The 26,606-nt window shown below is 41.0% G+C and overlaps 1 protein-coding gene across 1 annotated transcript in view; it reads left to right on the top strand.

Annotated features, from left to right (window-relative positions):
• Window positions 1-4,820: 4,820 nt before the first annotated feature.
• The window catches only part of MBOAT2 (membrane bound O-acyltransferase domain containing 2), a 95,556-nt gene continuing 73,770 nt past the window's right edge, over window positions 4,821-26,606 (top strand). Inside the window, 1 exon segment of the mRNA XM_032214653.1 lies at window positions 4,821-5,190. Coding sequence (XP_032070544.1) covers window positions 5,119-5,190 — 72 coding nt within the window. The 5' untranslated portion in view covers window positions 4,821-5,118.

Below are 26,606 nucleotides of genomic sequence, written 5' to 3'. Positions count from 1 at the left end.
GGTCCAAGGCTCAGGTGCCTCCTGGTGGCCAACCAGCCTCTCTGCGCCCTGCTCGGAGTCGGAACCCTGTCCAGGGTCCTCCACATCCTCCAGAGCCGACTCATAGGGCCCCTCGCTGTCGGAGTCTGGTGGCAGCTCCAACAGCTCCTGCTGGGCCACAACACATGGCCAGTACATTAAAAATAGCAGACAAAGCAGATAGCAAAGCAATGGGTGACAGCAAGAAAATTGAAGAAAGAGGCAGAGGGACTAATTCTGGCTGCACAAGACCAAGCTTTAAGAACAAATGCATACAAAAGCCAGAATTGAGAAGACTACAAATGTTGTTTCTGCAAAGAAGCTCAATAAACAGTGGACCATCTGGTTAGCTGCCACAAGATGATCATATAAACCATGACCCGACAAAAGGGCGAACGTCAAAACCGCGCCTGACTAAACCGCGTCGCTGACTTCATCAACGAAGCGACAACAGCCAGCGCGGAGAAAGAAGGGCGCTTTACAATAGCACGTCGAAAGAAAGCCAATTTAACTTAAGGTAAGGGTTAGTTTTATGGTTAGGTTTAGGATAAGGTTAAGGGTTAGGTTTAGGGTTAGGTTTAGGGTTAGGTTTAGGGTTAGGATTAGGTTTAGGGTTAGGTTTAGGGTTAGGGGTTAAGTTTGGGTTTAGGGTTACTTTTACAGCGCGCTTCTGTCTCTGTGCTGTTGTCGCCCTGTTGATGACGTCAGCGACGTGGTTTAGTCAGGCGCGGTTTTGTCGTTCGCCCTTTTGTCGGTGAACCCGTATAAACAAGGTGTGTCAAACTCAAGGCCCATGGCCACCCTGGAAACAACATAAGACTGGCCCGCCTTTGCCAGAGAAAATGGAGCTCGGGAAGGCTGTGCGCAGCCTTTGTGAAGTCTGTTTTCACTGGCAGAGCACTAAGACCACCACAGGCGCCCTGACACGTGTGATGTTGAGCTGGCCATACCCACCCCGCCCCCCCGAGATCAAGCACAACCCTCATGTGGACCTCAATGCAATTGAGTTTGACACCCCTGATGTAAACTGACTACAATCAACAGCAGTACAAACTAGCAAGGATGGTGCATTGTAGAATCCAAAGAGAAAAGTACCTGTCACCTAACATCCCAGACTTGGACAATTTTCAAGAAAGTCGAAAAAAAAAGTCTGGATAGTGGCATTGCAGTACCTGGAGATAACAGAAGCGAAGAGAAAGAACTGGAGGAACTTACAAAACACAAAAGACCTGCAAATAGAAGTAGAATGACTATGGCAAAAGAAAGCAAAGATTGTACCAATAGTAATAGGTGTCTTGAGTGCAATCACAAAACATGACAGAAACACCATTAGTCAATTGCAAAACGCAGCTCTACTTGCAACAGCTCACACCCGGTGATGACACCATTTGTCGTTATTGTTCAGTCACTGTTTTCTGACTCTTCGCAGCCCCATGGACCATAGCATGCCTGGCGCTTGTCTTCCACTGTATCCTGACTAATTTCATACACAAGAATGGCCGAGCTGTGAGAATTGGACTATCAGCCAGTTTGCTCAAATTCATTTCATTGAGTGGATGATGCCATCTAGCCATCTCATCCTCTGCAATCCCTTTCCTCTTCTGTCTTCAATCTTTCCTGACTTCAGGGTCTTTTTCCCAAGGAGCCCTCTCTTCTCATTAGGTGGCCAAAGTCTTTTGAGTTTCAGCTCCGGTTTCTGTCCTTCAAAAGAACAGTTGGGGTTGATTCCCTTTAAGGATTGACTGAACTCCTTACAGTCCAAGGGACTTTCAAGAGCCTGACTCCACACCACAATTCAAAAGCATCAATTCTTCTATGCTCAGCCTTCCTTGTGGTCAGTGGTGGGTTTCAAAAATTGTTGGAACCTACTCTGTGGGTGTGGCCTCCTTTGTGGGAGTGGCTTGCCACCCATGTGACTGGATGGGAGTGGCTTGCCGCCCATGTGACCGGATATGAAATTATGCATTAGTACTTAGGTAATTGCGTAATTGTTCCTTACGCCTATTAGCTCTTCGGTGCTGGGCATCTAGGAACAACTCCCTGGGCTCCTCCCCACTGCTGACGTCCGGATCACACTCCCTTGTCTCCTCCCCACTTAGGTCCAAGTAGCTATTCAGAAGTTAGTGGTTAGAAGCAATCGTAAAGCAAGATATGGAATTAAAACCAGAAATATTTTGTTGGCTATTTGAAAGGGAGTATAACATATATTTAATTTTACACATGTTAGCAGCTGCTGGAATTGTGTTTGCACAACAGTGGAAAAAGAGAGATATGTAAATGAATAAATATTACAATGTGCAGGAATAAATTGACAATTAAAATCAAGAAGGCTTTGAATACTTTTTCACGTGGGATTGGTTTTAGCAATTGCCAACTAACAGAAACAGAAATTAGAAATCCAAAAGTATGAAAGAAAACACCAGTTATGTAAGGAAAGGTCCCTAAAATGTATAAGGAAATATTACTAGATCATTATTAACGCGTAGATAACTGTGGGACGTTACACACCCACCAGTGGTGGGTTTCAAAAAATTTCAGAACCTCTTCTGTAGGTGTGGCCTGCTTTCCGGGTCCACTGGTGGAACTTCTTCTAAGTGGTTCGGTAAATTTGACGAACCGGTTCTACCGAATAGGTGCGAACTGGTAGGAACCCACCTCTGCTTGTGGTCCAACTCTCACAACCATACATTACTATTGGGGAAACCATAGTTTTGACGATAGATGATACCCTTAACACTGTCAAATAAGAACATTTGTCTATTGGAAGTTCTTGGGAAGGGTTTGATAGGCAGATTTAAATGACAACTTCAGGCTTGAAATCTGGCTGACTGCGAGATGAACCATCCTCCTCCTCCCACCCGTCCTTGTGTATGAATTAATCTAAACGTGTGTATTAATAGTTAAATTATATGGATTGAAGAACTGGAAAAAATATGAATAGAATTACTCTAAATGTATAAATGATTGTGATTGATACTAAAACTATATAAGGAGATATTGAATAATGGAGGAATGAAGGATGGAACTTTGATTTAACTAAGGAAATATGAACAACAAAACAGGTGGAAAATACATCTTTGAATATTATAGTGATATGAAAGGAGGGAAAAAACTTAAAATAGGGATAGAAAATAGTGGGAAATAATTATACTTATATATTAATATGTTAAGATATACAAAAGGACATAAAGATGGTTCAAAAATGAAAGGTGATAATAAAAGGCATGTATAAATAATATTAAATAATGGAAGTGAAATGTAATATTTAGGAATAATAAGATTATATTTATGTATACTGAAATGTATGTTACCCAGTTATCACACCATTCACACACTGATATGTATAAAGATGATAAAAAATGAAAATGTGATTGAAAAAAAAAAGTCTTCTCCAACACCACAATTTGAAAGCATCAATTCTTCCACACTCAGCTTTCCTTTGATGAAAGAAATGTCCTTCTGGGTTCGGCTCCAAGTGGGGAAAAGACACTGGAGACATGGAGGCTGCTTGGAAAGATGGTTTAATGGTGGACAGGACCACAACGCTTGAGCCTTGGACAGAAAAGGTGATCACGTGCTTCAATTGGTGGAGAAGAAGAGAAGGGCTGAGGGAGGGGCTTGCTAGGCTTTTTATACCCTGTTCAGTCCCACCTCTCTGTTTCCTGTTCCTGTGTAAGAAATGTATTCTGATTGGTTGTCACTCCCATAGGACCATGCAGGGGTTACTCTCTAGGCTGCGTTTTGAATCCAGGTATGGATGACTTCTCAGATGCCATGAGGCCAGTTGAGTAAAGTTCCAACATTATCATGCCTTTCCTCCCATCCCTCCTGGGGCTGCAGTGGAGAAGTCTTTATTATGTAAAGTGGACTAGCCTGGCCCATTAACAGTGTGGATGGGCAGAAAGCTACAGGCAACTATTCTGTCTTTAAAACATGTTTCTTTCTCCTCACATCCAGAAAAATATTCTGCCTTTTCAATATTTCCTAGGATACTGCTAGATCAGCAGTTCAGCGGTTCAAATCTCACCGGCTCAGGGTTGACTCAGCCTTCCATCCTTCCGAGGTGGGTGAAATGAGGACCCAGACTGTGGGGGCGATATGCTGACTCTGTAAACCGCTTAGAGAGGGCTGAAAGCCCTATGAAGCGGTATATAAGTCGAACTGCTATTGCTATTGCTATCCCCCCACTCACCCTTGGGTCTGAATCAGCCACTGTGCGAATTCTTCTTGCTTCTTTCTATCTATCCACATGTGATCAATGGGGAGGCTCCTGTTTCCACAGCGCATCCCCCTCCTCTCCGCTTCCCTCCCCGCCCAGGAGCCTCCCATTCAAGCCGCGCTCTTCCAAAGTGGGAGAGGGGGGGGGCACCCTTCCGCCAAGCGTGCCCGAAACGCCTCCGCAACCAGCGGCGGCGGCGTCTTGCTGAGGAAGGCGGGCAAGCGCAAAGCTGCCTGATCCTACCTCGGCTAGCCGGCCATTGGGCGCCTCCCTCCCCCCCCCGCTTCCCCCCCATCGCGCAAGGCCAGAGGAGCGCCAGTATTGAGCCCCGGCTCTGTCACTTAGCAGCCGCCGGGCTCCGCCTCGGTCCGTCGGTCGGTGGGGTCTCTCTCTCTCTCTCTCTCTCTCTCTCTCTCTCTCTCTCTCTCTCTCTCTGTGTGTGTGTGTGTGTGTGTGTGTGTGTGTGTGGTGGTTGGGTGGGTGGGGTGTCGGTGGGTCCCGCCTCCCCTCCATCGATTGGGGCCGGAGCTGCCTCGGGATTGGTCAAGGAAGCCGTCAATTGACCGGCCGAGTTTTTGCTGCCCTCTTCTTGTCACGCCGTCGCTGCCGCCGCCGCCGCCACTCGGAGTTGGGGCGTTTTTGCGCGCTGCCGCCGCTGCTGCTTTCCATGTTGTGAGGCATTAAGGAGGAGGAGAGCGGTGGCGGTGGTGGTGGTGGTGGTGGTGGAGGCGGCTGGCCCTTCTCCCCTTTCCTCTCTCTCTCTCTCTCTCTCTCTCTCCCCCCCCCCTCCGCCTCTTCTGTCATCTTGGCTTGCTCCCCCTCCTCTCAGCGCTTGGGGGTGGGGGGTGGGTGGGGCGGGGTGGGCGAGCGCCTTCTCCGCCATGGCCACCAGCACCACAGGCTCCACGCTGCTGCAGCCGCTGAGCAACGCCGTCCGGCTCCCCATAGACCAGGTGAGGAGGAGACCCCCCCACACACACACACCGGGCGCGCGCGCGCGCAGGGAGAGCAGCCTCCCCCCTCCCCTTTCGGAAGGTGGGGAGGGGGGAGGAGGGAGGAGGGCGAAGGATACGAGCCCTCCCGCCCCCTCCCACCCCCCCTCGCCGTCTCCGAGACCCTGTTCCCCCCCCCCCCCAGCATCCCAAAGTAGCAGCCCTGCCTGAAATGCATCGAGTGTGGCTTGTTAAAAAGAAGAAAAAAAAATGCTCTTCCTATTCGGTGCCCAACGGGGCGCGAACCGTCTGGGATTTGGGGGATGGTGTTGGTGGTGGGGGTTGTAGGAATGAGGAGGTCGTGATTGATGGGCGCCTTCGTCCTTTTTGTATGTGTGTGTGTGTGCGTCCCGTGCCCAGGGTGTGTGTAATTTGCTTGCTTTGCCTCTCCCGTTCAACCCTTTTCTCTCCCCCCCCCCCCGTGGTCCAATACAACGTCCTGGGTAACCTGGCTTGCTTGCTGAAATGCGAAGAAAGAAAGAAAAAGAAAAACGCCTACTTAAAAGTAGGCAGGTGATGAAAACAGACTTTTTTTTTAAAATTGTAGGCTTTGAACCCCAAAGGTCTGGACTTGTATTTGTATTTTGTTTTTAAAAGTGGTGAGAAATTCAGGCTCCTTTAAAAAAAGTGGTGAGAAATTCAGGCTCCTTTAAAAAAAGTGGTGAGAAATTCAGGCTCCTTTAAAAAAATTGGTGAGAAATTCAGGCTCCTTTAAAAAAAGTGGTGAGAAATTCAGGCTCCTTTAAAAAAAGTGGTGAGAAATTCAGGCTCCTTTAAAAAAAAAAACTGGGCTAAGATTCCGGTTGATCCTCCCCTGGAGGGTTAGGATTTCCTCCAGTATCTGGTTTGGCCTTAAGAAGTCAGAGTGGCACCTGTCATCTCCTGGCTGGTGTGAGAGAGATTGAGATGCTTAGATACTTTAACGGGGCTTTAACAATTTGCAGTTAACAAATGGACAATGCGTTGTATGAATGGCACATACTTATTCTGTATCTGGGGCTTTAACAATTTGCAGTTAACAAATGGACAATGCATTGTATGAATGGCACATACTTATTCTGTATCTTTAAATAGCTGCAGTGTGTTCTGACGTGGGCAGGGGAATAGTATCCTGGTATTTACACTCTGCTTTGTAAGAAAAGATGGAATGTTAGGTGGCTGTAAAGTTCATAAATGTCACAAGTTAGTTATTTCCCAGAAACAGGCAACACCTACTCCGGATGCTTAAAATTCACAGCGAAATTAGTATGTATTTTAATTAAGTTTTCCTCTTACTAAAAGTGGTACATTTTGTCACACAGTGCAGAAAGGAGAGGTGTGAAAATGTTAGTTTTAAACTTCTTTAGCTTTCCCATTGTATTAAGAAGTGTTTATGGGGATTCAATATGGATGTGAACTTATTAAGAAAAATTGCAGAGAAAATTATCTTTCTTTTCACTCCAAAATGTTTCCGATAACAAATATTTACCAATGTAAAAAAAAAAAAACATTTTAAACAAAACCATTGATAATTGAAGAATAAGAAACAGTAGAGAGAGAACACTGTTGAAATATTTTTGAGTAGCATTTATATATCAACACTTCGATTCCTATAATATGATTTGAATGAAGTGGTACCGAATCACTTTTAAATTCAGCTGCCATTTTATTTAGAAATAGATAGTTAGATCACTGGCTTCTTGTTACAAAAATTGTTTTTTTGTTGAAAGAATGAAATCCTCAATATACAACATGGAAGAAATCACACCATGTATACATAAGGGAGTGTTTTGCGGTAGTGGTGAATATCTAACTTGGGTGTAGGATGAGGGTGGAGGTTCATTCTCTGAGTTTGTGGGTTGGTTTCCCACAAGGGCTGTTGCTGGGGGATGCTATGAAACATTAGAATATTTAAATCCCATTAATTTAATTGGAAGGTAATTTTACAGAGAGCAGTGAAGCCACAAACTCCTTAGCTTGAATGAATGTTATGCATTGTATGATATATATATATATTTTCATATTGAAAAAGTTTGAGCAACATTGTATCCTACAAGCTTAACTTGAGATAGGGTTACATTTACATAGTTTTTAGATTTACTCCCCACATTACTAATGGGACTGGTATTCAAACAATTAGCGGTCTTGTCAAAAATGTTTCATGCTGTACTTTACAGGAACATTCAGTGTGAGTGTATCAGCATTATACCACTAATATTTCTTTTTTGCAGACAGTATGGATGTTACTAATATTTGCTGAGCATTTGGGGATTATATATCATTCATACACCCACCTTATTGCTATTTCTTAAAACAATTGTGGAAAATAAAATTTCCAATAGTAAGGACTCTTAAGCGTGTAAAAGCCGCTTACAGCAAGGCCAAAAGATCTGGTTTGCAAACATTTGAATGACCGATAGATGGCAGGTGGGAGTTAGAATTTTTGCATCTCTTTGCTACCATCTACTGCTCCTCATCTAGATTTTTGCTGCCTAGATCCAATATTTATGCAATATTTCCTGTCAACATTGTTGGTGGATTACCTCTAAATTTTGTGATAAGTACATTAAAATGCTTTCTAAAATTCTTTTACGGTGGACTAATAAGTAACTGTACAATAATTCTTCGTCTCCAATGACTGTTGAACTATAATTAACAGTTACAATGTTGAGTACAATATTTAAACTGTCCAAAACTGACACAGCTTTATTTACTGTCTAGTTTAACTAGTTTAAAACTTCCATTAGAGAAGTCTCAGCAAGTCCTGAGTTGAACATACATTTGTGATGCTCCTCTGCACAAAACACATAGGCACATGCAGATGTCACTATAAACAGATGCTCCCTTGGGCTATTTTTCAAATGTTTTGAGTTGGAAGCTGATATTATTTATATCATCTATTTGTACCATTTGTACAATTTCATGTACTGAACCCTTTAATTCCTATACTGTGCATTTTTTTCATCTGTATCCTTGGCTACCTTTGGGGCCAATTTTAATAGGCGATTGTGCAATAGCACCCTTTATTTCTGATTTTGGATAAATATGAGTTGTTATTTCTTCGTTTTCTATACTTGTTACCTTGAATTCCTGCTCCCTTTATATCTTTATTTCTCCATTGTTTTAAGCAGCAGCAGCAACAACAAGGTAAAAGATTTAAAGGACAAATCATTGTTTTGTAACCTAAGGTGTCTCTTCCATTTACTGATTTGGGGGAATAGTTACCCCTGCTCAATCCAATTATGAACACCTAATAAAGATTAATATTGCTATGGTTAGGATGGCAGTAAGTCTATAGTTGTAATAACTGTGGGCATTGATTGAATTTTGTTCATTTTGAAGCTGCAAAGAGTGAACCAGAATCAAAGAATAGATGGAATGACTTGCTATAAAGAGGGCAGTCCAGAAATGTATTAATAATTTCTGGATGGCACTGAGAAGGATGAGCAGCGATATCTTACTTTTGTCTTTGATATAAAGCACAGTGACGTTATTCTCCATTTGATAAAAAGGTTCTCCAGTTCAGTTGAAGTATACTTCTCCTTTTTGCAATTTGTTTGATAACTAAAATCGCAATCGGGGGCTTGTCCCTGACTTTAAAATAGAAACTGAACATCTGGTTTGGTTCTTTTTTTTTTCCTGATTTGAAGGATGTATGCTAAGCATACTTTATCTTTTGGGGCAACAAAATAAGCTATGCTTTGCTTAGCATTAATATGCTAACTTAACACAAAGGAGTACTGTGTCAGTATTATAATTCAAGTATTTCCTTAGGCTAGCAATTATCTTAAAAGTTAAGTCAAATTTTGCTTGGGGTATAGTATTGTCACTACTTTAATCACAAATGTAGATGGTCTACATTAGAAACCTAAAGAAGGTGCAGTTTTAATACCTTTGGATTTACTGGCAGATTTCAATCCTAATGGCCATAGTTTCTTTCTGGGCAACCTGCAGAATTAAGTTTTGGAATATTGTATTTTGATTACACGTGCTTTTTCTACTGGATTGTGGTTAGAAGGAGAGATTATCTGTTTGGAACCATGGTTTGTTTGGCTTATGATATTCTATAGGGCAGTGTTTCTCAACCTTGGCAACTTGAAGATGTCTGGACTTCAATTCCCAGAATTCCCCAGCCAGCGAATGCTGGCTGGGGAATTCTGGGAGTTGAAGTCCGGACATCTTCAAGTTGCCAAGGTTGAGAAACACTGCTATAGGGCTATTTTATCTCCTGTGTTTTTATCACCAAGCTTTAATATTTAATATTTTAAGAGCATGTTGTAGGTACACGAAGGAAATGTTGTTGTAGTATGTTTTGCCCATTTGCAAAATCCTTATAAACCTATGCAGGCTTTTAAGATTTGCAGAAGATGCAGGGCATGTGGGAAAAAAGATATTAACTTAAATTGCCCGCACACAATGGGACAATGTTTGGAGTTCTGATTAGTTTGCTACCCTTATTACTTTCTGAAAGAGTGCCCAGTTGCATCTTTTTTAATGTATCCTCTAAATCAGGGGTAGTCAACCTTTTTATACCTACCACCCACTTTTGTATCTCTGTTAGTAGTAAAACTTTCAAACCGCCCACCGGTTCCACAGTAAATGGTGATTTATAAAGTAGGGAAGTAACTTTACTTTATAAAATTTATAAAGCAGAGTTACAACAAACTTCTAATGGCCACCATGAAATCTGGAACGCCCACTAGTGGGTGGTAGGGACCAGATTGACTACCACTGTTCTAAATCAATGGTAGTCAACCTGCTCCCTACCGCCCACTAGTGGGCGTTCCAGCTTTCATGGTGGGCGGTAGGGATTTGCTGTAACTCTGCTTTATAAATTTTATAAAGTAAAGTTACTTCCCTACTTTATAAATCACCATTTACTGTGGAACCGGTGGGCGGTTAGAAAATTTTACTACTGAGATACAAAAGTGGGCGGTAGGTATAAAAAGTCTCACAACCCCTGCTCTAAATGGTTATTGGTTTTAATGTTTTTTTTAATATATTGCCTTGCCCTACTAAGTGATTATTTGAATTAAATACATTATTTTAATAGTACGCAGAAAGGTGATATGGAACGATTTTCATTACATAAAATAAATGTGCGAGACAGGTGGAAAGCTAAGAAAGTATTTTATCTAAACCGAGCAAGAAATTCGGAAACTGCCAGCACCACATGAGAAAGACGAGGAAGTGCAGAATCATGTGAGTGATTAACTTTATTTTTTTAGATAAAGTGTGCTTTGGAATGACATCTTAATTCAGGTTCTGTTTCTAATGTAACCTGCTATAGCGATGGAGAAAGATTAACTCTTCATTAAGAATATGTTTATTAGTGATTTTCCTTCTGGAACTGTAGGCAGTAGAATTAGGCAGAAATAATACGGTATTTTCTCCGTTCTTGATGAACTGAGTTCAAAAGGCAGAGAGTTCATGGAACTCTCAGTGATACAGTTTTTCCACATTGTAAAAGATAACTTGTTAACTAGTTTCTAGATCTATTCCGTTATTATCTTGGTTTTTCCCCTTGTGCTTTCAAACCAGTCTTTGACCCTGGGCAAGTTCCTGCATTTTTTTAACGGCACTTTAAAATATGGTTTGCCATTGTCTCTTTCTAGGGCTGAGAGAGCATAACTAGACCAAAGTCATTGGCTAGTTGTTGTTGTTGTTTTTTGCCTAAGGCACAACTAGTATACACAATCACTTGGGTTGTAGCCTGGTGCCTTCACACTACTCTAAATTGTCTCTGTCTTATCATATACTGCTTTTAATAGTTCTTGTTAAGTGTGTAGACTAATATTATGGATGCAATTAGGTAGAAGAACCTGATTAATAGTACTCCATTATTGCTTGGAACAATTCACGGACATGAATAGATGGGGGGGGGGGGGAAATCCTACATTTATATTTCTCTTGAACAATGGCATCTAGATAAATCTCTTTTAATGAAATAATAAAGCCGTCTTTACTTCATAAATAGTCTTTGAATGTGGAGAAAGTAGAGACAATGAACCGCATTGTAAAGTTGACCAAAATGCTTAATTTCCAATATTGCTTTGGCAATTCACCAGTATGTTGTTAGATAGTTGTACAAAATTCTGCTGTGTTTCATTTATATGGAGTTGGATTTTTCGCCTGAAGCATGAAAAAAGGACATTAAGAATCTAACCTGACTTGATGTGACAGATAAGTTGTGGTCTAACCTGTTTTTTATTAATTGTGGAACATCTCAAGCATGGCAACTATCTTTAGGGACAATTCTCATCCTCGAGGAATTCTAATTTTCATCATCATGTCCTTGTCATGTCCTTGTTGTATGAAGATCTTCTTTGCTCCAAGGGTCGGTAGGCCTATGTTTTGTCTTTGTTTGGTGTGATCCCAGTGATTGCAGCAGGCAGAAGTATCTTCTGGCATTGCTAGGATTTTGTTGTTGTTGTTGTTGCCATAGAAATGGGTTGCTCTGATAGACAAGAGGTTCCCTACAGCTGCTAATCTCATGGTGGCAGGAAAAGTCATTATGATAGATCCTAGAAATCAGGACAAAGACAATCTAAAACCTTCCATCTCAATCTGGGAACAAGTTTTGAACTTAGTTTGTGAAGACACTTAAGAGTCCTAAGCCAAAACTCCCTCCAGGTATAAAAGTGAGCTGCGAGGAATAATCGGGCTTAATAGAATCACTTACTGTGTTTTTTTGGCTGTGGGGAATAAATATACTCAGCCTAAGAAAAGGATTTACATTATTTGTAATGAAATGAGCAGGTGCAAAAAGAATGGTTAGCTTCATTGTAAAGGAACGTTTAATAACAATAAGCATTCCTTTTGTAATAATGTATACACAACATAAATTTGATATTGTTTCATTTTGCATTGAAGCAAATTACATGAAACATATGCTTTAAAGGTGTGTACTCTCCTATTCTGTGCTCATATAGCAGCTTCACCCTTCACCTCCTACAGCACTAATGGTACACCAGAAGAAAACGTGTGAGGAATAGGCAAATTTTAGCAACAGAGATTTAGTATAATAAGGCTAATTTGCACTGTTTATTAGCAGGAGCAATTTGATATGACTCCTAGTTAACTTGTGAATGTCATCCTTTTGAAGCAGCGCCACTGATACTGCAGAAATTGTCTACTTAGAAGTTTCTTTTACAACCCGGGGGTCTTTCTGATTGAAATAATAGAAATACGGGATTGCTCTAAGGCAGGGGTGTCAAACTTGCAGACCACAGGCCAGATACGTCATGAGCTGGCCATGCCCACCCCCAGTTTAGCAAAGGGGGGGGGGAAGTCACGATGTGTCATATGACAATGTGACGCCGTGAGTTTGACCCCTTTGCTCTAAGATTTAATACTGATAGAATATATGAGAATACTGTTTTGGCCTTTGGCTGAGAGTATTGCTCAAGCCTATACCAAGAATCTGGTGAACTAACAATCAGCACTAAATTGGTGTTAGATAAGAGTTAATGCAGTGTTTCTCAACCTTGGCAACTTGAAGATGTCTGGACTTCAATTCCCAGAATTCCCCAGCCAGCAAATGCTGGCTGGGGAATTCTGGGAGTTGAAGTCCAGACATCTTCAAGTTGCCAAGGTTGAGAAACACTGAGTTAATGGAATTAAAGGGAAACTGAACTTGGACTATTTGTGGGAACCTAATGATTCCAGGCTGAGTCCTCTCTTGGCTCTGCCTTCTTTTTTCCTACGTGCTAGTTGCTGAGTATCCAAATTTTGATCACCTGACAATGGGGGCACTCCAACAGTTGTACAATATGAGGACCGGTTATAAATCTTTTTTTCAGTGCTGCTGTAACTTTGAACAAGTGGTTGTAAGTCAACAACTGCCTGTTGTTATGTGTTTTTCCGGTAAAACCGGTCTATCAGGGCATAGTTACCTGCTGTTGTTTTCTTAGCTGCAGGCTACACTTCAAATAACTTCTAATGCTGTAGAAAAATAGATAAATATTTTGATTTTAGAAATATGGGTGTCAATAGACGTTTAGGGAACAAAGCGATGAGAATTTATATACTACCTGGATGAATGGAGAGCTAGCAGCTGAATTCAGACTGGGATAGATAGAGCAAACTTTTGGGTGATGGGAAGTTTTAGAAAACTGAGAGTTTGTTGTAGGTTCTGACACAAAATGGCTGTTGTGGAGGAGCTTATACACAAAATGAGCTTGTGTCATAATGGGCAGCCACAAGATCAGTTTATAAAGGAAGAAAAAAATCCCTAAATATTGTTCTTGATCTCTCTCAGATATGAGGGCAATCCTAGAAAGACAGAGAATGCCATGCATACTCAACCTAAGCTGATCCTCAAAGTTTTTGTATGTTTTAATCAGAGGTGGGTTCCTACCAGTTTGCACCTATTCGGTAGAACCGGTTCGTCAAATCTACCGAACCGGTTAGAAGAGGTTCCACCAGTGGACCCGGAAAGCAGGCCACACCTATAAAAGAGGTTCCAACATTTTTTGAAACCCACCACTGGTCCTTGGATATGATTATTCTACACTATCATGTTCCTATTTATAAAACTCAGGGCCTCTGTGAAAGGTAAGGATGACTACTGCGTTTGTGGTGCAATCAGAACATTGCGTGTGTTGAAGTTGTTTTAACGCAAACCAAAGATGCCTTTCAAAAAACAAGTTTACATCCTATTCTTATGCATGCCAGTGCTGTGTGTGTGGTAATTTAAGGTGGTTCTGACAAGTGTCGTCGGCATCTTCATATCCGGTCACATGGGCGGCAAGCCGCTCCCATCCGGTCACATGGGCGGCAAGCCACTCCCACAAAGGAGGCCACACCCACAGAGTAGGTTCGAACAATTTTTGAATCCCACCACTGGTTTTAATTTTCACAATTGGCTTATCTGTGGATGGCACATTTGTCTTGGTATTTTGGTTAAAAATTTGAGGTCTTACGTATTCATGTGAGCATATATACAAGAAGCATATACAGGAAACTTGCAACTATTAATTTATCAGGTAGTTAGTATAGAAGTTATAGAAGAAGCATATGAGCTCTGGACTCCAGTTATACTTGTAATGTTAAATTTTATTATTATATTTGAATTGATACAGAAGGAGGGAGGACCTCTCTCTTAAAATGCTGTTTTGTATTAAGTTTTAATAGTTGAGTAGCTGGTATGGATTTCTTGCAATGCAAAATATTTAAAGGAAATACATCCAATATGTTCTATCATTCCCTCTCCACCCCCTCAAGTCTACAGAAACTAAAATCTGTCATATAATTGTTGCTTCTTCTTCTAAATATTCTGAAGGCTGTTTTTTTATTAATGTAATTTATCAATTACATATTATTTTGTACTTTAGCTAGAGTAAGACAATGCTTTTTGTTTTTTTAATAGTAATTTTATTGAAAACTATAGCTATAATAAAGCTAATACAAATGTTAAAAATTAAAAAGAAGGTATAGGGAAAGAAAAAGGTAATCTTCAACCTCTGAGTGCAGTTGGGACCAGAAATCTGGTCGTAAGTCATTACGGTTGAAAAATGAAACACCCATGTACTGGAAGTGGTTTTTTGACATTTGTTTACCACAGTTGTTAAATATGGCAATCATTAAGGTAATCCGTTCATTTAAATGGCTTTTTTTTGCCAGAAATCAAATCCAGATCACTATGTTGGTTTGTTATTTATATGTCTCTTTTACCTTGTTGAAAGAAATGTCCTTCTGGGTTCGGCTCCAAGTGGGGAAAAAGACACTGGAGACATGGAGGCTGCTTGGAAAGATGGTTTATTGTTGGACAGGACCACATGGCTTGAGCCCTGGACAGAAAAGGTGGATCACAGGCTTCAGTGTTGGTGGAGAAGAAGAGAAGGGCTGAAGGAGGGGCTTGCTAGGCTTTTTATACCCTGTTCAGTCCCACCTCTCTGTTTCCTGTTCCTGTGTAAGAAATGTATTCTGATTGGTTGTCAGACTCCCATGGGGCCATGCAGGGGGCTACTCTCTAGGCTGTGATGAGTTCTCAGTTGCCTTGTGGTCAGTTGAGTAATATCCCTTCCCCCTACAGCTGCAGTGAGGAGAAGTCTTTATTATGTAAAGTGGGCTAGCCTGGCCTTCTCAATGGCCCATTAGCTGGGGATGGGCAGAAAGCTATAGGCAACTATTCTGTCTTTGGAAATATGTTTCTTTTCACATCCAGAGAAATATTCTGCCTTTTCAATATTTCCTAGGATATTTCATTTTTCTGGGAGAGGGCTGGGTGATAACTTCCCACAACCTATTAGGCATTAGTTTCTTTTGTATACCCAATTTAATATATTTTTCTATATCATTCTTGGAGCTTATCATTTTTAAATTCACTTTCAGATCAGTCTCAAACTTGCCTTGTAAAACTTGTTCTTCTTCCATAGCTTCTTAAAGGCAAACCTAAAATTAATTTCTGGTCTTTGTTCAAAACTATTCAGGAATCTGTCCAGTGTTAAAATATTTTGCTCCATTGTGTATCAGTAAGTGAAATTTAATATTCTTCTCCTTTAATTGTAGTCTTTAGTGTCCAACCTTCAAAGTCCCGTCCAATGGTATTCTTTTTAAGAATTAAAAACAAACGTATCTTCCCAGAGGAAATGTTCTTATAATTCTGTGGACCCCATGACACAATGGGAGTAACACAAAGAACAAGAAAAGAGGGGTTCCTATAATTAATTCCTAAATTTTATGTTATATATTATTTATTATTATTTTATATTATTTATAAAATTTATATGCCGCCCAATCCCGAAGGACTCCGGGCGGCTTACAAAACTCTAACCCCGCTCGAATTGTGTGGCTGTTGATTGTTTTTAAATTCTTATTGTAGTTGCTTATTTGTTTTTTCCTCTTGTCTGTATTCCCTCCCCTTGATTTGTTAGCCGCCCTGAGTCCCCCGGGAATAGGGCGGCATATAAGTGCAATCAAATCAAATCAAAATCAAAAAAGAGGGAAAAAAAGACACATAACGAACACATAACGAAAAAAACGGTTTAAAATAGCAGCACCTCATATGTTTAAGGTACCTCATACCTTATACCTTTAGTTTGCAAAAACATCAACATTTTATACTTTTACTTTGTAAAAAAAAACACCAATATTTTGATCACCTTTTGGCTCTTTATTCCAGATTTTGTTTAAGTCCTTGACCTTCTATTAAAAGTTGTTTTTCAATAAGGATTGAAGGAACCCTCACTGTTGCTGCAAAACACCTTGACCCAAAGGCTCCTTACAGCTGAAAAGCAATTACCACGCAATTTCTAAAAGTGATTAGAAAAGGAAGTACCAAACTGGTGTCCTTAACAGTGCCAATAGTGCTTGGAAGAAGACAAGATGGCTATTTCCTTGCTTCCCAGAGTCTTTTGTCTTGTGGATGACTTTCAAGCAGCAACTATGTGGAACACTTTTGGGCAATCCTTGTCTGGAGAGGAATTACAGAATCAGTATACATGCTGGCTTTTTCTTTTATAGCGGTTGTCTAAAAGTGGAGGTGTCTTCAGGTTGTGCGTGTGTGTGTGTGTGTGTGTGTGTGTGTGTGTGTGAGAGAGAGAGAGAGAGAGAGAGAGAGAGTCTGTGTGTATCATATGTATATGAATTTCTAAGGTTTTTAAGGATTCAGTGGCAAAATGCAACTGTGTTTTGTGTTTATGGCTCTTCATCTTTTCCCCTCTAGGTTTGAAAGGCAGACTTTGAATTAATATGTTGGTTTTATATTGTGAACAAAGAAAATCACCATATGGTTTTTTAAAACAAAACAACTGAATCAAATAAGGTAAATGCTGACTAGTAACAAAACTTAGCACGAACAACTTTATTTAAAACATGTTTTTTATGTAGAAACACAGCTCGCCACTATATTTCTAATTAAATAGCCTCACTAAATATTAGTGGTGGTTTTTGGTGTTGTTGTTCTTGAACTGAGGCATTTCATTTTAGAGAACTCAAAAGGGAGAAATGTATCTCTTTTCCTGCTTTTAGAGTTGGGAGTGTTTAATTTAGGTTATTTGAGTGCTTAAAATGGGTTCTGTTAGGAATGTATAAATGTATATTCTACACCTCTTCATATTTTTGAATTAAATATGGATTACAACAAGCTATGCAAGGTAAGAACGGTTATTTTCATGTTCAATTTGCAATGTAGTGTAAAAATGTATATATTTTTTAAAAAAGGTGAGAGACAAAGGTATTCAAAGATCTTTTTTGCAGATGACATATTGAATTTCTACCTGGTCTAATGCTAGGTTAATGCACTTACGTGATTTGATCTCTGCTTCATTGGCTTTCATTAAGTATAGTGTCAGCCATTTTTTTACCCATTCTGCAAGCTAGGCAATTTCACTGCTGATGGCTGCCATACTCCATCTAATTCCTTTTATTGATTTTCAGAAATATTCTGATGAGGAAATCATCACATCCCAGAGCTGTTGCATTGGGACCAAATTCAAGTGAGCCATGATGGTGCAGTGGTTAAAATGCAGTATTGCAGGCTAACTCTGCCCACTGCCATGATTTCAACCTTGACTGGCTCAAGGTTGGCTCAGCCTTCCATCCTTTTGAGGACCCAGATTGTCGGGGGCAATATGTTGACTCGGTAAACTGCATAGAGAGACTTGTAAATCCCTGTGAAGTGGTATATATGTCCAAATGCTATTGCTGTTTAAGTGAGGGCAGAATTATGTTCATATTTGCAGGAATCCATGGGATAATTTAGCAGGCTCCAAATTTCATTTGGAGCCGAGGTGGCGCAGTGGTTAGGGGTGCAGTACTGCAGGCCACTTCAGCTGACTGTTATCTGCAGTTCAGCGGTTCAAATCTCACCGGCTCAAGGTTGACTCAGCCTTCCAACCTTCCGAGGTGGGTGAAATGAGGACCCAGACTGTGGGGGGCGATATGCCGACTCCGTAAACCGCTTAGAGAGGGCTGAAAGCCCTATGAAGCGGTATATAAGTCGAACTGCTATTGCTATTGCTATTAAAGTGACCGTTTTAAAAAAAGATCTTGCAATAATTACGATTCTTTTCGACCACTAAATAAGTATTTTTAAGAATCGTAACTTGGGAGGGCAGACATGATTTATTCATTTATTTGCTCATTTTCATCTTTGTGATCTGATGGAGATTGTCAATCATCATTAATCGGGTCTAAACAATTAAGTCTTCTGTTGACCTATTTTTGATTGTCTTCAATTTTTCTACATTTCTGGGTCTTATGTGTCCAGAATGTTTAAGCTTTAGCTTCATTATTAGTGCAGAATCTCGTGTTGAGATTTGTTCCTTCTGGCTGTCCTATGTGGTTTTAGTCATTTTTCTACAGCACTGCAATTCAAAGGGATATTTATTTTCTTTTTTCAGCAGTTTTGATGCTTCAGCTTTTCACTGGCACAGGGTACAAGTGGGAAGCCCAGTTGTAGAATGTTCGCCTTATGATAGGCTTGTTTAATTGTGTTTAAAAGTAGCCACTTCCAACATATAAAGGGTAAGCTGATTATAGAAATAGATATCTTAAGAATTGTCTAATTCTATGTATTGTCTAAATTCTTAGGCAGAGATGGGGTAGAAATAGCAGTGGTATTTTATGCATTTAGCCAATCAATTAAAACTTTAAAGTCACCCAAAGTTTTGTATATGGCAAATTGCCAGAATTGGAGGCAATTAGATTTCTTTTTGAAAACTCTGCTGATTGCCAGGGAGTATTGCTCTCAGTCCCTTATCAGCTGGGTGAAGTGAAATAACATTTTTGTCATCTCCCTGTATAACCCAGCAAAAAATGACTTTCAATTTCGCTCCAATAAATCTGTATTGGATACTAAATTTGCATGCCAATGCTTTCATCCATTTACACCATGGGCTTCAGTTCTTGATACGATTGGGACAAGATTACCTTCTTAAGGAGAGAAAAAAGGAGGGAAGGAAGGAGGGAAGGAGAGAAGGAGAGAAGAAAGGAGGGAAGGAAGGAGGGAATGTAGGAGAGAAGGAAGGGGGAAGGAAGGAGGAAAGGAAGGGGGAAACGGAGAGAAGGAGAAAAGAAAGGAGGGAAGGAAGGAAGGAGGGAAGGAAGGAGGGATAACAATTAAACAATTGTAGTTAAATGGAGGTATAATGATGGTAATATGTATAAATATCTGAGTTAAAATACTTCAGTTAATATGAATTATACTTGATGACTGTGGAAGAAATGCACGAAAGTTTTGAAACCAACTGATACACTTTCTACAGTATGTAAAAAAGGAAGATTTTATGTGTTGTGTTTGTTTTGAAAATAAAATAAAATAATAATAATAATAAAAAAGATTACCTTCTTAATCAGCTGTACTGTTGGTTTTAGAAACCAAAGTATGTGATATACTTATGCAACAAAATGCAATAAAATGCTTTTATTAGAAAGAATCTAAACCCATGAACAAATTGCTAAGCAAGAACACCTGAATGCTGAAGAGTAAAGAAACTTAAAACTCTAAAATAATATGAACTCCCGTATATTATTTGTTCAAACAGGAGGAAAATTGCATCTTAAAATGAGGGCAAGAAAGCGTGAAATATGCCACCCCGTGTTTCTTTAGAATAGTGCCACTTTTGAGAACTGTGTGATTTTAATCAGTAAATTAATAAAGTGCAGATAGCCACAGTTTGAGTCACTTTATTCAACAGGGAGTGTTTGCTTTCTGTGGGCAGGGCTGCACTTTCTAATAAAATTATTATTTGCCATGCCAAGAGCAGCAGGTGACGGGTGGCAAATAAGAAAGGATGGAATTTTCCTTTTTTTGGGGTGAGAAAGTTTAAAAAAAAAAAGTTTAAAGCTTTCAAAGTGAGAGCCCACCAACTGTACTGTATTTTCGTTTTCTGCCCTGCCCAAAATCAGCAGGAAATTGTGCTATCTTTTTTTTTTTTTTGTGCTTCTGAATGTTGGCAGCATTTCATGAAGATCTCCAGAGGCCACAAAAAGGATTTTAAAGGCTTTACAGGTAGTCCTTAAACTACCTAGAACTGGGGCTGGAATCTCAGTAGCCTTCTGAATTTATTATTATTATTATTATTATCAAAATTTATATGCCGCCCAATCCCGAAGGACTCCAGGCGGCTTACAAAAAAGAGAGGGGGAAAAAAAGACAGTTTAAAATCACAACACCACATACATTCATTCTAATCGGGGCTGGACCTCAACAATGAGGTCAACAGCCCCAGGCCTGCCGGAACAGCCAAGTTTTTACAGCTTTCCTGAAGGCCATGAGAGTGGGTATGGTCCGGATCTCTGGGGGTAGCTGATTCCAAAGAGTCGGAGCAGCCACAGAGAAGGCTCTCCTCCGGGGGCCCGCCAGCCGACACTGTCTGGCTGACGGCATCTGAAGGAGGCCCAATCTGTGGGATCTTACTGGCCGCTGGGATGTATGTGGCAGTAGGCGGTCTTGAAGGTACGCTGGCCCTGAGCCATGTAGGGCTTTAAAGGTAATAACCAACACCTTGAATTGCGTTCGGAGACCAATTGGTAGCCAGTGCAGCTCGTGGAGGACAGGTGTAACGTGGGTGTACCTCGGTGCACCCAAAATCGCTCGCGTGGCTGCATTCGGGACTAGCTGCAGTCTCTGAACGCTTTTCAAGGGTAGCCCCATGTAGAGCGCATGAAGGATCATACTTTTTACTGTTGCTGTGTCCCAAGGTCATGTGATCACCTTTTGTAGCCTTCTGACAAGCAAAATCAACGGGGAAACTATATTCACTCAACAACCAGGTTACTAACTTATCAACTGCAGTGATTTGCTTAACTACTGTGGCGAGAAAGGTTGCAAAGTGGGGCAAAACCCATTTTAAAAAAGGTCTCTCTTAACAACAGAAATGTTGGACTCAGTTGTGGTTGTAAGTCAAGGACTACCTGTGCTTAGGGCACGGATCATAAATCTCTTTATTCAGCACTGTTGTAATTTTGAATGGTGCCTGAAACGCTAAGTGAGGACTACCTGTACGATTGTCACTCTTTTGAAATGGGTTACTGAAATGTTTTATGAATGGCAGCATTTGGTTTTGACCAATATGTATCTTTAGTCTGCAAGAAATAGTAGGAAAGGAGAAATTTCTTGTCAGTGGAAACTGTTGTGATCTCCCTCGTCCCACACCAAAACACTCCAAGCCAAAGATACTTTACGGAACTTATTAATACACGGACAGTTCACCAACTTTTAGTCAATGCGTTGACTTCTGCAAAAGGGGTGTGTGCACAAGCATTCCTTTTATAGTCTGGAGAGGAGCCTAATTACCACCAGCTGAGTACAATTACTTCCTGTAACTGCGTAACTGTTCCTTACACCTATTAGCTCTCTGGTGCTGGGCATCCAGGAACAACTCACTGCTGACGTCAGGATCACACTCTCTTGTCTCCTCCCCACTGGTCCAAGGCTCAGGCGCCTCCTGGTGGCCAACCAGCCTCTCTGTGCCCTGCTCGGAGTCGGAACCGTGCCCAGGGTCTTCCACATCCTTCAAAGCCGACTCATAGGGCCCCTCGCTGTTGGAGTCTGGTGGCAGCTCCAATGGCTCCTGCTGGGCCACAACAGGAAACCATTGTAATATTTCAAAATAATCTCCTTTTCTGGCTCTGGATAACAGAATAACAGAGTTGGAAAAGACCTTATAGTTCTTCTAGTCTAACCCCCTGCCCCAAAAGGAGACCCTGCACCATTTCTGATGGATAGATGATCACATATATGGGAAGAAATAGAGCTGGAAGATTTGGGTAGTCTAAGTCTTTGGCCTTGTAGTTCAAAAAGGATTGTTATAATTCTACTCTCTTCAGTGTTTCAAGGATTCTATTCCAGAATTTCACAGCCAATAAAGCAGAGAGAGATAGGTGTTTCATGTTTATGTAATTAATGATTGTTTTAAATAGCTCCTTTATATGAAAGTTTTGCTTTCTCGCCTGAACTCCTTTTCCCTTTCTGTAAACAAGTAGCCTTAGGATGGCACGGCATATCAAATTGTAAAGAATTAATTCTCATTTTCATAAGAAATGTAGTGCAGTAGCTGTTTTCAAACTTGTCAACAATTGAAGCCTGCACTGTTTTCACAAAAGAAAATCTCGTCTCTTTTATACTGAAAAAGCTTGAGAAAATTAAATGAGAATCTTGCCACCTTTAATCACCTATATACAGTTTTCTCATCTGAAGGTAGATTATGTGGTGGAATTATTATGTTAAATGTTTTATCTTTATTCAAATTAAGATCACTACCAGAGTTCACTGGTAGGCTTGCTCTTCGACTTAACCATTTAATATCTCACCACAAAACAATAGCAATAGCAGTTAGACTTATATACCGCTTCATAGGGCTTTCAGCCCTCTCTAAGCGGTTTACAGAGTCAGCATATCGCCCCCACAGTCTGGGTCCTCATTTCACCCACCTTGGAAGGGTGGAAGGCTGAGTCAACCTTGAGCCGGTGAGATTTGAACCGCTGAACTGCAGGTAACAGTCAGCTGAAGTGGACTGCAGTACTGTACCCTAACCACTGCGCCACCTCGGCTCAAGTCAGACTACGTCTAGAAATGAGTTTGCATGCGATTTAATATCAGTGATGGCTTTGTGTGAGATTTATTTATTTATTCATTCATTCGATTTATGTCCTACCTGATTTCACTTGAATGCGTATTTGGAATGTTGAGCTACACCTGGAAAGGGAGGATATAACCCCAACAAACTGAGTTTTGAAATAACTGGGAAAAGGCCTTCCACATTTACAAAATGTTGGCAATGAGACGAGGGACATATTTGAGAATAAAGTATTAGTATGCCAGGATTATTTTTAGATCGTTCTACCTACTACTGTGCCCTGAGGAAGCTAGCATTGTTCTTTGTGTCGGGGCCACTTGGAGTGTACCAAGAGAAGTATCAGCAGGTATTTTGGCAACCTTAGGCATCCTGATGGGAATTCCAAAGATAATCCCTTTTTAGCAACCCTATTAGGTGCTGCAAAATATATTTGATGTGATTTCAAACTCTTGCCAATCTCCTTCCATTTGATTATTTGAAACTTGAGTTCCCTCTTTGGTTAAGGTTTAAAAAATCCAGTGGAACAATGTGGTTGGAAAATTGTCTCCAGAATGGATAACTTGGCATCCTCACCCATGCCTGTTTTTTTCCATTATTGCTCCAAACTTTTGTTCTCTTTTGCCCTTTGTAAGATAAAGAATATGGTTAAAGATTTCAAGTGTTTCCATCATTTTGTAACTCATCCTTTAATGGTGATGATGATTATTAAAATGGCCTTTAAAAGAGCGGTAACATCTCATGTAGTCCTCAACTTACAATCACAATCGAGCCCAAAATTCCTGTTGCTAGGCAAGGCTGTTGTTCAATGAGTTTTCCCATTTTGCAACCTCTTTGCCACAGTTGTTAAGCAAATCACAGCAGCTGTTGAGTGAATCATTCAGTCATTAAGCAAATCTGAATCCCCCCCCCCCGCCAATGACTTTGCTTGTTGGAAGTTGGCTGAGAAAGTTACAAATGGTGATTAAATAACTGTTGTGGCCCAGCAGGAGCCGTTGGAGCTGCCACCAGACTCCGACAGCGAAAGGCCCTATGAGTCGGCTCTGGAGGCTGTGGAGGACCCTGGACAGGGTTCCGACTCTGAGCAGGGCGCAGAGAGGCTTGTTGGCCACCAGGAGGTGCCTGAGCCTTGGACCAGTGGGGAGGAGACAAGGGAGAGTGAGCCGGACGCCAGCAGTGAGTTGTTCCTGGATGCACGGCACCGAAGAGCTAATAGGCATCAGGAACAGTTGCGCAAGTACAGGAGGTAACTGCACTCAGCTGGTGGTCATTAGGCTCCTCTCCAGACTATAAAAAGACTGCTTGTGCACACGCTTCTCTTGCAGAAGTCAACGCAGGAATCAATGTCGGAGAACATTATTGTGAGCTTGGCAGGCTGGATTGCTGCCACGGCTTATCTGTGCTGGATTGCTGCCCAAGCTTGTCTGTGCCGGTTTGTTGCCAAGGACCTGTCTGTCTGTTAATTAAATGCCGTAACTTATCTTTGGCTCGGAGTGTGTGTTGGTGTGGGACGAGGGGGGTCAAAACACATAACTATGGGACAGTGCAAACATCATAAAAATGTGCCAGTTGCCAAGTACTCAAATCTCGATCCTGTCACCATGGGGATGCAGCGAGAGTTGTTAAGTGTGAAAAACAGTCATGTCCCTTTTTTCAATGCCGTTGTAAATTTGAAAAATCACTAAATGAACGGTTTTAAGTCCTGGATTTACCTGTGTCTGGTTGACCTTGACTGTTTGTCTTATTGGCGGGTTTTTATTTTTTTTAAAAAAAGTTGCTTTACTCAACACTGTTGCATAGAAAGGCAGCCTATACATTGAAATGATGAATTAATATAATAAAAATATCCAGCCTAAAAATATATCTACTGCAAAATGAAGGTTGTGTTTGAAGTCAGGTGAGCTTTCTTTCAAAGGAAATTCAGCCTGAATTTCTTTCATCCCCACCCACCTGGTTTCAATAGGTGGGAGGAATAGAAAATCGATCCCTGTTTGCCTTACTAACCATTCACCAGATGGGAAAAGTACATATTTCCCCATAGCTTGACCCATTCTTGTTTATATAGTGGTTAGGCAAGCATTCATCAAACCTTTATATGGCTATTCATTTCTGAATCATAGCCTTAACAATGGCCCTTTCTAATGCTAGATAAAACACGAGGGGATCCTCCCATTTGAAAAAAGATTCTGTAATCAGTTTGTATTCTTTTTTAGGGTGGGAACTATCTCCCTAGATAGAACTGTAACAAAATTGGGTCAAATACTACCCTAACAAGTCCCGCATTAGTAACTTAAACCTGTAATGGGAAAAACATCTGGCATGAGTACTGGCTGAGATATTTTAATTGTTGTAAATTGAAAAGCTGCAGTAGGTCAGCATTCTGTACGTAACAAAAGTAATGTGGGAGGGAGGATTTTTAATCAATACTTTCAAAGCATGGAAAGCTGTTTATATGTATAAGTAACAAAATAATCAGGTAGCATTTGTAATTTCTTTACTTTTGCATTTGTAACGGCGTTTACAAATAAAGTGACTTTACATCTTGCTCCTTGGTGCGTAAAAGACTAAGCCCCGAACTTTATCTAAGCAGTGAACTTATGTAGGTTTCTCGCTATCTCCTTTGTAAGTATTTAGTCTGAATGCTGTTGTTTCTTTTGTGTTTGCACGTATGTGAGAAAATGAGAAAAGGGACGTGTATGTGAGCCTTTGAAAGGCAGGAGCAGAATCAAGATACCTCTAACTGAATTTCTTAGTTTGGTTAACACTTGCTCTTTTTTTTTCTTTTGGAATTACCTGACTATTGTTTCATCCTTCTGCTCCTTTTGCCAGTAATTTGCAAAACTCGAAGCTACATTTAAATCTGATTTGAAAAGTGTCATACCACGACACAAACCAGGACTTTGCAAACCGCTTCTCAAAGAGAAGGAAGCGGGGGGGAGGGATGGACTTCTTCAGACGAGCGCAGAAAGGCCCCTCTCCTTGCCGCACTGCAGGCGTAGCCTCGTGGGTAAGATGTCCTACCAAGACAAGAACATCCCTCGGATCACAGTGAGGTGAAGTGCCCTCAGGCATATTCTGCCAACCTTGGGCAGCCGAGGCGGGGGAGCAATGTGGGTGGGAAAGCTCCAAAAGTCCGGCAAGAAAGGGAGAGGGCGCCTGGTGGGTGGGGGGCACAGCTTCCCTTTCAGCCTCCGAAGCCACACCCGCTCAGCTCCCGGGGATGGTTTCCCAGCCGGCTGCTGATTTATAAACACGAAAAAAGTGTTTATAAAAGTTTATGGCACGCGAAAAAAGGTTCGCCATCGCTGCCCTATACCATTTCAGACAAATGTTTATCCAATCTCTTCTAAAAAACTTCCAGTGTTGGAGCATTTACAACTTCTGGAGGCAAGGTGCTCCACCGTTTAATTGTCCTAACTGTCAGGAAATTTCTCCTCAGTTCTAAGTTGCTTCTCTCCTTGATTAGTTTCCACTCATTGCTTCTCGTTCTACCCTCAGGTGCCTTGGAGAATAGCTTGACTCCCTCTTCTTTGTGGCAGCCCCTGAGATATTGGAAGACTGCTATCATGTCCCCCCTAGTCCTTCTTTTCATTAAACCAGACATACCCAGTTCCTGAACACTTCACGTGATCTTGATTCTCTCCCTCTGTTGATGCAGCCTAGAACTGTGTTGGCTTTTTTGGCAGCTGCTGCACACGGCTGGCTCATATTTAAATGGTTGTCCACTAGGACTCCAAGATCCCTCTACTGTCGGGATATACCCCAAAACCTTTCTTTTTTAAAAAAGTAAAATGTTGCCTTATAGTGAATTTCAGAGCCTAATGACCCGCAAGTTGTTTTAAGTAAAAGCATAAAGTGAAAGCAGAGTGAAATGTT

The sequence above is a fragment of the Thamnophis elegans genome, chromosome 3 (genome assembly GCF_009769535.1).
Source record: "Thamnophis elegans isolate rThaEle1 chromosome 3, rThaEle1.pri, whole genome shotgun sequence".
Taxonomy (NCBI): domain Eukaryota; kingdom Metazoa; phylum Chordata; class Lepidosauria; order Squamata; family Colubridae; genus Thamnophis; species Thamnophis elegans.
This window is presented reverse-complemented; position numbering and strand designations above follow the sequence as displayed.